The sequence below is a fragment of the Strongylocentrotus purpuratus genome, unplaced genomic scaffold (genome assembly GCF_000002235.5).
Source record: "Strongylocentrotus purpuratus isolate Spur 01 unplaced genomic scaffold, Spur_5.0 spur5_scaffold_4, whole genome shotgun sequence".
Lineage (NCBI taxonomy): Eukaryota > Metazoa > Echinodermata > Echinoidea > Camarodonta > Strongylocentrotidae > Strongylocentrotus > Strongylocentrotus purpuratus.
In genome coordinates this window covers 7650231-7662476 of record NW_022145610.1, presented here as the reverse complement: position 1 = coordinate 7662476, position 12246 = coordinate 7650231, and the positions used below count along the sequence as shown (strand labels likewise).

The 12246-nt window shown below is 38.2% G+C and overlaps 1 protein-coding gene across 1 annotated transcript in view; it reads right to left on the bottom strand.

Annotated features, from left to right (window-relative positions):
- Nucleotides 1-8513: 8513 nt before the first annotated feature.
- The window catches only part of LOC100888203 (deleted in malignant brain tumors 1 protein), a 52701-nt gene continuing 48968 nt past the window's right edge, over nt 8514-12246 (bottom strand). Inside the window, exon 33 of the mRNA XM_030998003.1 lies at nt 8514-10581. Within this exon, the coding sequence (XP_030853863.1) occupies nt 10421-10581 (161 nt within the window). The 3' untranslated portion in view covers nt 8514-10420. The remainder of the gene's footprint in view (nt 10582-12246) is intronic.

The window sequence follows — 12246 nt, the reverse complement described above, 5'->3', positions numbered from 1 at the left end:
GTCAATCCCATTTTGGCGGGCAGGCAACCCCCTACGTTTCTCTTTTTAATGATATTGTAGCAGGTTAGTGGTGGGCACATAATTCCATGAGCTAGCGAGCGTAGCGAGCGAAAAAAAAAAATCACTTTTCTTTTATAGGGAAAATATGGTACATAAAACTTGGGTTCATTGTTCCATGTCAGGGATGTGATTATTAAAAGCGGTGTTATTTCTATTTTGGCGAGCGAGCGTAGCGAGCGAGCAAAAAAAATCACTTCTCTTTTATAGGGAAAATATGGTATATAGACTTGGGTTCATTGTTCCATGTCAGGGATGTGATTATTAAAAGCGGTGTTATTTCTATTTTGGCGAGCGAGCGTAGCGAGCGAGCAAAATTTTTGTAATGATAATTGGTTCATAAATTTCAGATTTTTTTGTTGCAGGGCAGGGCTTACACAATCATGTCTAAGGTGATGTTAATTCCGTTTTGGCGAGCACGAGCACACCAAAACTTCTTTGAATAACGTTTGGTACATAATTATTAACTGGTTGTTGCAGGTTGGGGCGGGCACGTTAGTGGTGTCAATTCCATTTTGGCGAGCGAGCATAGCGAGCAAGCAAAAAAAATAAATTCTCTTTTAATAGAAATTAATAAATAAACTTGTTTTTATTGGTGCAGGTCAGGATGGACGCAATCGCGTTTAACGCGATTCAATTCCTTTTTGGCGAGAGGGCGAAAAAACTCTTCCATTTTTAATGATATTGTCGCAGGTCGAGGGTGGGCACAATTGTTTCCAAAGCAATGTCTATTCATTTTATTCACGAGTGAGTGTAGCGAGCAAGAAAAATGAATTAGTCTCTTTTAGTAACATTTGGTACATATATTGTGTGTTATTGTTGCCATGGTTGCAGGTCGGGGCCCGTCGGGGCAGGCACAATTGTATTCTAGGCAATACTAATCCTTTTCTTTTTTCAGGGGGACGAGCAAGTGAAAACATTTAATACAAAATAGGCTAGCAAGCAGTTCGCGCCAGCGAAGAGTTTCAAATTTGTTATATCACTTATATTTTCCTATTTTCATTTGTTTTAATTTTTCAGGGCCGTATGCGGAATATTTTTCTGGTGGGGGAGGGGGAAAGATGCGTTAAAAGTTTTCGAAGAATCTCAAAAGCAAAAGGAGTGAAGGGAGTTCGAGCGACCGAACTGGTCATGAGGGTACTTTTGCATTTTCAAAATTAGAATTGAAGGATTTGGTATAGGCCTACACTACATTTTCAGGAAAAAAACTGTACGTTTTCAAAATATCTGGGGTCAACTGCCCCCCCCCCCCTTTGGTGCGTACGGCCATGGTCTTTTTTTTTAAATTTCCCCATTTTTATTCCTTTCCTTTTCTTTTCCCTTTTTCTTCCTTTTCTCTTCTTCTTCCGTTTTCTTTCCTTTTTTTCCTTTCTTTCCTTTTTTTTCCCTTTTCCTTTTTTCTTTTTCTTTCCCTTCTTTTCTTTTCTTTCCCCCTTTTCTTTTTTTCTCCTGGAGCCCGTCAGGGGGGGGGGGGCACTCTGCCCCCCCCTGCCCCCCCCCCCATAGGTACGCCAGTGAGATAGAGGCGGTCCTTTAAGAGATAACACAGGGATAAAATGATGTTCAGAATACCAACTTACAACAATATTAGCGCTGTGTTATCTCTGGAAGATACAACAAAAGATAACACAAAACTTACAACAATGTTCAGAATACCACCCCTGGGCTTCACACACGTACACACAGCGCATTGCCTATATCAGCATGCATGGTGTGCGTGCATAGGCATAGGCTTGCAAATGTTTCATTTCTGCTCTAGCATCTCTACCTTAAGCAAAGTCATTACAGATCTACTGTACACCTCTTATAATATCAGCTTATAAAATTGCTGCGAAAAACTCTTACTTAGCACTAAGTGATTACTCTAGCAATCAAGGATAGGCCTTTCTCGTTATCGAAGCTACTATACTATACCCAATAAACAAAATCACGTGAAAATCACGTCAATATCAAGGTATCGACTTGAGGAGAGTTACGTTCTTCAAACACCGGACATTTACGTAAATGTGTTAATACGTTTATTGCACTAGGTCACTTAAAACACACGTACACTAAATCACGCAATTGTCACTGCAATATCACCATTATAATAACGTGATTATCCCTACCTTGGAGACCATGGTTTGGAAACCTAATACTCCCGTGTTTTTTTGGTTATGAAATTACATCTTCATGAACGAAATTATCGCGTCACAGAAACACGTGAAGCGTTAGTGATAGTTTTAGTCAAAATACCTGCGTGAAATTCACGTGAATATTACGTCGAAGAGGAAATATATTACTGTAACCCGCGTTCAACCCAATAATTACGCAAATGTTACACAATAAATAAACCAAAATAATGACGTTCTCATCCCGTTTCTGAACATCGTGTTTTGGATCTTCCATAATTACGTCCAGGCGCGCTGGAAGCAGTTTGGGATTAGAGGGGGTGGGGGTCGGGGTGGTTGCAAACATCTCAGAGGAGAAAGCTAGTTGCAACGGGTCCAGTTGATGAACCAGTTAATGCCAACTGGTAACCCCGGAAATTGAAATGGGCTAAATGATCCAGTTGGTCCAGACCAGTTAGAATTCAACTGGTCTAGCTGAGCCATTAGAACCATTTGATAAAACTTCCAACCAGTTGAACGGCAACAACACTTCAATACTGGTACGTCTGTATTTCCAATGTAAAGGCATTGGTAATGAGTAGACTTACATAATTTAATTTATCAACAAAAATTCATATACTTGTATTTTATTGAAATTATTTTAGTTCTAGTTAATGTTTTCCTCATTCATGTTTAATTAAATGTAATTTATACGAAGTAGCGAAATGTCCTAATAACTGGTAATTTATATTTGTAGTATTTTCGAAATGAATTGCATAAAACTAAATCATCAGTAATTAAGAAATATGCTGTAAATTCAGATAAACTGTTTAAAAAACATAGATCTGCACGCACCCCATATTCAATATGCAAATTAATTTGTGTCAGCTGGTTCAACTGGAAACATGCCAACAGTCAGCCAGCAGTCATCAACTGGTGCAACTGGAAATATGCACACAGACTGGTTATCAACTGGTGCAATGAAAAGATGCCAACAGTCAGTTATCAACTGGTGAAAATAGAAATATGCCAACAGACACGGGATTATCACCACGGAACTTAAATGGTAACTGTGAAACCATCAAGACACCCAAGAATAACTCATTTTTCACACCTGGAAATCACGGAATACCCAGCTTAGATTAATAATCCGTTTGAGTCACGAGATCATCACCGCGGAACTGCTGGCAACTTTGACTACCATTTACATAGGTGTTTTAAGACACCTAATAATTACTAATTTTTCACACCTAAATATCACGAATTCACAGCTTAGATTAGTAATCAGTTTTAGCTACGTGATCATCACCAATAAATTTATGGTAACTTTGAAACCATTTAAAAAGGTGTTTTAAGACACCTAATAATTACTAATTTTTCACACCTAAAAGTCGCTTATGCCCAGCTTAGATTAATAATCCGTTTGAGTCACGAGATCATCACCGCGGAACTGCTGGCAACTTTGACTACCATTTAAATAGGTGTTTTAAGACACCTAATAATTACTAATTTTTCACACCTAAATATCACGGATACACAGCTTAGATTAGTAATCAGTTTGAGCTACGTGATCATAACCAAGAAAGTTATGGTAACTTTGAAACCATTTAAAGAGGTGTGTAAGACACCTCAGAATTACTAATTTAATATAACCAAAGATTCACGGACAGAACAATAAGACGATTGGCCGGTGTAAGTAACGTGATTATTACCATCAACCTTGGATAACCTGTGAAACCAATCGATTAAGGTGCTTACAAGACCGAATAATTACTTATTTATCACCACCATCGGTGAACGGACAAAAAACTCGTTGCTTGGTCAAGTGGTTATTTGGTCATAAACACGTGATTTACAGAGGTAAGTGGAATCACGTTACTCCAGTCGCGTGATAAATTGGTGGTTTTTAGGTTAGATGAAAACGTGAACAGGAGTACCTTTTTTTTTTAAATGAAAGCACGAGTCGATAACGTTTAAATTTAGTTCAAAGGGCACCATACTTTAAAATCACTTAAATTACACTCCCAAAAGAGGTTACTTTTTAGTGTTTTGTTTATTGGGTAGGGACTCATTTCTAAAGATTTTACGATTGAGAATTTATCAAAGATCTATACACCTTTAAAAGGCTCTAATCGTCTGGTTGCTTACTTACAAGCATTTAAGGTTTTCTTAGCAGTCAGGTAAAATGAACATCACATTACATCACATCACATCAGCTTACGAAATTGCCGTGTAAAGTTATTACATAGCGCTAGATTTACATTTAAATTATTCTGACAATGATATGCCTTATCGTCATCGAAGCCACTATATAGGGAAAATTTGTGAAGATGTTCTGGTTGAGAAATTTATTATAGCTCTACACCTCTAAAAGGCTCTTATAATATCAGCTTAAGAAATTGTTTTGATGTTCTCAGGTAAAAAATTCCTACAATGAAAGAAGTAACAAAATAAAGCTGATATTATTAGAGCCTTTTAGAGGTGTATAGTCTAGATCTATAATATATTCTCAACCGTAAAATCTTTAAAAATGAGTCTCTATAGGATAACGAGAAATGCCTATCCTTGATTGCTAGAGTAATCAATTAGTGCTCAGTAACGCTTTTTTATTTTATTTTATTTTTTTATTAACAAGATGAGCTCTGATTGGCTGTATGCAAATGAGTTCAAACTGGGGGTCCGGAGCTCAAGTGGGAAAAAATTACACCGGCCCGGAAAGATTACAAAAATAACATTACAGAAATAAAGAAGATCGTAAAATTGAGGTAGCATTTTGATCGTATTTGCGGATCGAGAAAGGAACAAAGAAATTTAGGAAACGTTGAGTGCGACAGTTCATTGAACGAAGTCGTTTACCAGTACGCATACAAATATATTATAGAAAGAGAGGACGATTTTCGTTCTTCATGATTTGTTTTACTTCTAGAATTATTTTGGACTCGCATGCTTCATTCAAATTCCGAATTTCACTCGTTATCATCCCTGCTTGTTTGGTGATTCTCTGGAGTGTGCTAGAGTCTCTCTTCCTACACCTCCCGTACCAGACTACAAAAGTAAATAACATAACACTTTCTATGATGGATTTGTAGAACAAAGTAAGGATAGTCTTATCTACATTAAACGATTTAAGTTTGCTAAAAAAAAATCCTTTGTTGAGCCTTTGAAAAAACGGATTTACACTGATCAGCTCATCATATTTTGTTGTCAAATACGGTGCCTAGGTACTTGTTTGTCTCGAAAATGTCTATATTTTCTTCTTTTATCTTAATAGGCAATACAACTGAACGTGTACACGTTCTGAAATCAAAATTTTTTTCTTTCGTTTTAAGTAGAGGTGAGGTGTTGTGGACGAGTGGATAAGTCGCCGGACTGTGGATCACAAGGTCCGTGGTTCAAGTCCCGCCGCAGCACTAATGTCCTTTGGCAAGACATTGATCTACATTTGCCACTCTCCACCCAGGTGTTAAATGGGTATCCGGTAGGATGCGAAAGCTAATGTGGTTAGATTAGCAAGTGTGCGCATGTAAAAATGACGCCTGGCTGGAATGCTCCCCAGGGAGTGGAGAATGTGCATACATTGTGTGCGGGTAAGCCTGAATCCAATGACCGGGGTAATAGTATACTTATCTGTAAAGCGCTTTGTGAGGGCCTCCGGTCCTGAAAAGCGCTATATAAGAACGAGCTATTATTATTATTATTAAGTTGAAGAAAATTTTGTTTGCACCACTTTTGAAACTTGTACACCTCGTATCGATAATTTACCTCATCTTTACTTATGATACCCACTATCGCCGTATCATCGGCATATTTCACAAGTTAAAGTGACTCGGTAACATTGCTGAAGGTTGATTAAATAATTGCTAAATTTTTCATATACAATTGTACTCATTATATTCCTTCTACTGTACCAACCCTCTGGCATGCAAACAAATCCTGAACCAATTCTCAAACCACGAAGATATATATGGTTTTCTTTGAAGGCGTAACTGTGCGACACCCTCTAACAGTGATTAACAGTAAATTCTCTCAACCATTTTCGAATTTTCCCAACCGTTTTTCCATGAAAAAAGGGACAAATAATGTCAACACTGTCAACACTTAAATGTCTGAAATGGAATGTAGAGCCATTTTATTGCTTTGTGACGATTTACATTTACCTTAAATTGTAATAATATAGTTGGGAGAATTAAGGAATCGACCAGATCAGTTTTTCCCAATTTGTATCATTCTTAACGGGACTTTGTAACATTGTTCAGATGAAAGATAGTGGTGCTAAGGTAGTGAATTTAATGTTAGATGTACAATTAAAGATAATCTGAAAAAATGAGCGAAAACGGACCATTATTCATGGTACAAATTAGGAAGAACTGATCTGATCGATTCCTTAATTCTCCCAACTATATTATTACAATTTAATTACATTTAAGGTGAATGGAAATCTCACAAAGCAATAAAATGGCTCTACATTCCATTTCAGACATTTAAGTGTTGACAGATTTTTTATAGCCTGCTTTATGTCTTTTTTTCATGGAAAAACGGTTGGGAAAATTCAAAAATGCTTGGGAGAATTTACTGTTCATCACTGTTAGAGGGCGTCATACATCGACACCTTCAAAGAAAACCATAGATATCTTCGTGGTTTGAAGCATGTCCAAGGAGTAAACAGTGAAAATAAACAGTGAAAAGTTAAATGATGACTGACCTGGTATTATCACAGGTCTAATAAGATTTAGAGGAAAATACTGTGTGATTTATAATCTAGCTAATTTGGTGTCTTAAATTGGCAATCAGCTGATAGACAGAGTTTGAGGTATTACAGCAAGTAGGTCAGGTTATGGGTCAGTGCAGGGTTAAGCTCAGGAATATGTATAGGCTCATGTATCTTTCATGTGTATAATATGAAGTAGAGTGAATGTGTATATTATATAGATGCAAGGCTGTAATATTAATTGATCAGCCTTTCTATGTTCTTTGGCATTTATGTTACGCGATGCTTATGACTGTGTTCTGTTTATTTCATTAAAGGTTGAACCGCAATCATCGGTATCATTCGGTATCAGCACAAGGGTGACACTGAGTTTTTCATATGTCAACGATTGGACTTCAGTAAAGTGTCAGAATTATCGTCAACAACAGTTATCTTTTTCCAAGTTCTTTGATTATGTTGACATATTTGTCTTTACCATGGCAAGATTTTACCAAGCAGTCACTGGATCGAGGTGTCAAAGAATAGTTGATAGTGAGTGTGTATGTGTGTGTGTGTGTGTGTGTGTGTGAGGGGGGGGGACTGCCCGTGCCCCCATTTCCTGAAACATCACAGATTATAGATGTACTTACAGTATACTTACCATTCGACACTCCTAATCCTAATTGTCTGCGTTACTAAATAACTAAATGACCAACAAATTAGGGGAATAAAATATTTACAAAACCAAGCACATATTCGGCTCAATCTTAATATTTTAAACGCTTCAAAACTCAATGAAATTGATATAAACTTGAAGGAATTTTAAATATCCATCGAATGACACGAATCCCATGGGGATTTTACCTAAATTGTATCTTTAAGATTTGATTTTACAAACCAAACACGCCGATCAATACACACATACAAAATAAGAGCAAAAAAAAAGAATAGTTTTTTATGGAAATCAATTCAATAATTTTGGTTCGCTATAACATTTCACATTTGCACAAGATATTGTCATTTTACATGCGAAATTTTCTGGAAACTTAGGGAAAAAGGCACTTTGAATTTCGATATATATAATAAGGTTTTTGGATAGAATGAAATTTGGGAAAAAAAATCACCCCCCCCCCCCCAAAAAAAAAAAAGTTCCTTTAATATTGCAATGCTCATTAATATCAATTCCATTGAGATTAGTATCAAAATGTAGATCATTTGATTTTCTTTCATATGACATGAAACTCACATGGTGGTTCAAGGTTTCCTTGAAATATTCTTGACAAAATACGATTTTTCGTGCAGCGAAGTATAATAGGAATCCGTGCATAAAGCAAGGGGAGTTCGAAATGTCACACGGTACACAGCGGAACGTGTATGGATATGCATGATTTGGCGCTATCAAAATTACGTAATAAGGCTTGATATTTTGACCCTGTCACGAGGTTGCTACGTATTAGCCTGGACTATTTTTCTCCCCGGAAAGATGGTTGAGAGAACAAAAAAAGGAAGAGGTTGGATTGACGGAAAGAGAGAGATTGAGAGAGAGAGAGAGAGAGAGAGAGAGAGAGAGAGAGAGAAACAGAGATAAGGAGAGAGAAAGAACACGCAGAGAGAGGGAGGACTAGGAGGGGGTATAGTGCTACAAGTACATACATTAATAAAGACATGCGACACATTAATGCGGTTCATTATTTAATTTGCAAATAACTGCACCTGGTTACATATTTTGAGAGGAAAAATTGAAGTAAGGTGGAAAAGGTTTGTGTTATACTTGGCTAGCAGTAGTAATAGTTTAAAGTAAATATGATGCTTAGAAATCAGGTAAGGAATGTAAAGTAATACGCACATTTATTTATGCAATATGCACTATATATTAAAAGAATTATATGCAATAAGTGAATTAATATCAGAAAATTGAGCCACCCGAACGAAGAAAAAAACTCTCAACATGAAGGTTTCGTTTTTGAAAGGGGACTAAATCAATCATGACTTAACTAACTCTCTCGATACAAGAGTTGAAATCCCCAACCAGAGTAGTTGACATGACTCTCAACGGATTACTCCAAACCATTACATTCGAGTGGATTCCTCTATAATTCGGAGTGGATTCAACTCTTAACGAATCGATCGCTAATATGACTCGTAAAAGAATGGATGTCCCCTGATGAAGGGAGCACAGATAATAAAGTTCTCCGTTCCGTATACATTATCTAATGTCTGACAAAGCGAATACATGCATTTAGGCTTAGATATAAATGATGAATTATTGCACGATAGCTATTTTTACGTCAATCGTACTGCAGGTTGAACGATAGTACGGGATGAAGAGATCGCCAATCTAAAAATTAAGGTACGTGTTCAACTCCTGTAGATAAATGTATAATCATGGCTAAAAGTTAGGTCACATTGAAAAATACCGGCCGAAGAAAAAGTGTGGAGATAATAACAGATGATGAACAGATCGATAGCCGAAAATATAATGCTAAAATTGCCACCTCTGCTTCTGGAGGCACAGTAATAAAATTTAAGGTTTTTCGACAAGTATATTTCGATGTTAACTAAAAATGATAATGAAGTTAAAACCAGTGTTATGATGAGAGTATGTTTAAGAAACTAGATCACTAGGTGAATGAAAGACATCTTTGTTCATTGATAATCTCAAAATACATTACATGTATCATAAAATGTTCATTTTATTTTCGATTTCAATATATCTGAAAGATCTACATGCAACATGAGCTCAAGGACTTTCGAGAAATCAACCTAGAGCGATTTCAATAGCCCTGAGCGTCACCTTAGAGTGTGCGAACATCCCAATGACATTATTACTAAATCTGAACGTGATCTCGAAAGTCTTTGCGATCGAGCTTTACTTAAAAGAAGCAAAACAAAACAAGAACAAACCATTTGTGACATTTGTATCCCTACGCCTTGCTAATACCAACAACTAAACAGCAAATGAAAAGTTCATCTCCAATGATAAAGAGCAACAATTTAGAGAGATTCTGTTATTATTAAAATGAACAATGGAACAACACGCAACTTTAGATACTTGTTTTTCTGCATCTATTGAAAGTAAATTTATTTTGGAGTTGACTTGTCCTTTAAACATTACAAATATTGAATGACAGAAGAAAAACAAAATAAAAAACTAAGTTGAGAAGATCTTTTTAGAAATACACGAGAAAGCATAGAAGACATACTCGTAGAGGTTTATATGCATTCATTTTAAGGCTTTCTACTACCAGCTAAAGGTACCATTCTATATTTCGGTTTGGCTATCATACAAAAGTTTTATGCGCAAACAAACTAATGAAACAAAACACATGACACCATCTAAAATTGCAATTAAAGATATCTATCACTAAGTGGCTGCATTAATTAAAATCATAGCATTTATCTTGAATCCAATGGTTTCCCTATTTCAGAGGTGTCTTCATCAACACTAGTTCGAGGATAGCAACGAATATTCAAAATGATTCCGTGCAAAGAGGACTTTGTCACGTCGTAAATTATACTACTAATTTTAGTCCAATCAAAGCGATTTCTTCGTCTTCTTATTTTCCTCTCTTTCTCTCTGCATGCGTTAATAGTCCTGCTCGGTTACGCCCACTCTGCGATAGCCAGTCAGCTCGGGTCGACGACGACGCATGCGCACCATCATCAGCGCCATGATGACAGTAAGAGCAATAAGAACACAGAGGGCGCTCACAGCCACGATCATCAGGGGGTTATGAGATTCGGGTCCTGGAGAGTGAAAGAAAAAAATTGACAAGATATTAATAACAACAAAAACAACAAAAAGAGTAATGATAATGATGAAAATAATAGACCTAAATATACTCATGATACTCGCGAAAGGGCCGCCCGCGCGCTTTTTGTGACCGATATGTGTTGAAAGGACGTACTTGAAGAGTTGACACAATGGTAGATAGAAAAGAAAAAAAAGAAGAAGTTGGTGAATGCTATCCTAAACAGAACTATAATTGAGTTGTGAAGTGTGACGTCATCAACAAGTCTATTTTTCTTCATTTTCCGAAAGAGCATCAAAAATAATTTGCAATTGTGGAAACCAATTGAATATGTTGAGTATTGGCTGTGATATGACCATTTGAATAAATATATTTCCTATAGGAATTAAGTGTTATTCGCTCTATCTCCTAACCATTACGAGCCAGAGCAAATAGCACTGACTTCCTATAGGAAATATATTTATTAAGATGGTCATATCTCAGCCAATACCTAACATATTCAATTGGCCGGTGGGAGACCGTTCGGGAATCGGTGGGTCATCAGACGATCACTGCCGGGACGCCGATTGGAGAAGCTCCCGATTTCGCCCAGTTTCGACCTAAAATCGACCGGCGGCCGACGGAAAATCGACAGGGCACCGCCCAGGCATCGCTGGAGATCTACAACCTGCTCGACTTTTCCAAAATCGTTGGGCGATGCTTAAATTCCAGCGGTTACCGAGCAGGCTACTAATTGGTCGGTAGTCGCTCTGATTTGTGACAATAGCTTACAATTCGGGCGGCGCCTGCTCACTTTTACCCGCCGCCCGGGGAGTCGCCGCCTGGCCGCAGGCCGAATCGAGCCTTCGCCGTCGAGCGATTTAGGTAAAAAAATCGTAGCCGCTAGGTAATAGGCTACCGAGCGGTCGCCGCCCGATTGTCGCTGGGAGATCAGTCGGTCACTTGGCGACGAATTCAAAATCGGTCGGCTTCCGCGGGCAGCGCCATCTTGATTTACAGTGGCGTCTGTTCGATCAAGGCTGGGTATATTAAAAGGCGCTGTTCAGCGCGCTTGACCAGAGACAACAGCTAGATTTCTACCCGAAGTTTGTTTCACCAAAGAAACAAAACACGCAAGAAAACCAAAAAAAAACAACACCAAAGTGGGGGGGGGGGGGGGGGAGGAGCCTGCCCGTTAGAAATTCCCGGCGGTCCGCCGCAGGTACGCCTACGAGACACACACAGATGCCCCGCCGATCACCGGCCGGTCATCAGCTAATTTCTTTTAAATAAACCGGTGGCCGGTGGGAGTCCACCCGTAAATCCGTGGGTCATCAGTCGGTCACTGCCAGGACCCCGCCCGGAGAAGCTCCCCGATTTCGCCCAGTTTTGACCTTAAAATGAACGGCGACCGACGGGAAATCGACAAGGCATCGCTGGGGCTCTAAACGCAGCCTGCTCGACTTCTCTAAAAACATCGTTTGGCGGTGCCTTTAAAACTCCAGCGGCGACCGAGCAGGTTATAAATCGGTCGGTCGCCGCTCTGAGTTGTGACCATAGTTCAAAGATACTCATCAACAACTAATGTATGCAATTAAATTCGCATTCTGACTGCTGAGAAAAATTAGTTCGGAACAGGTGCATACGCAATTTTCGTGTAATCAAAATGAATGCACAAATC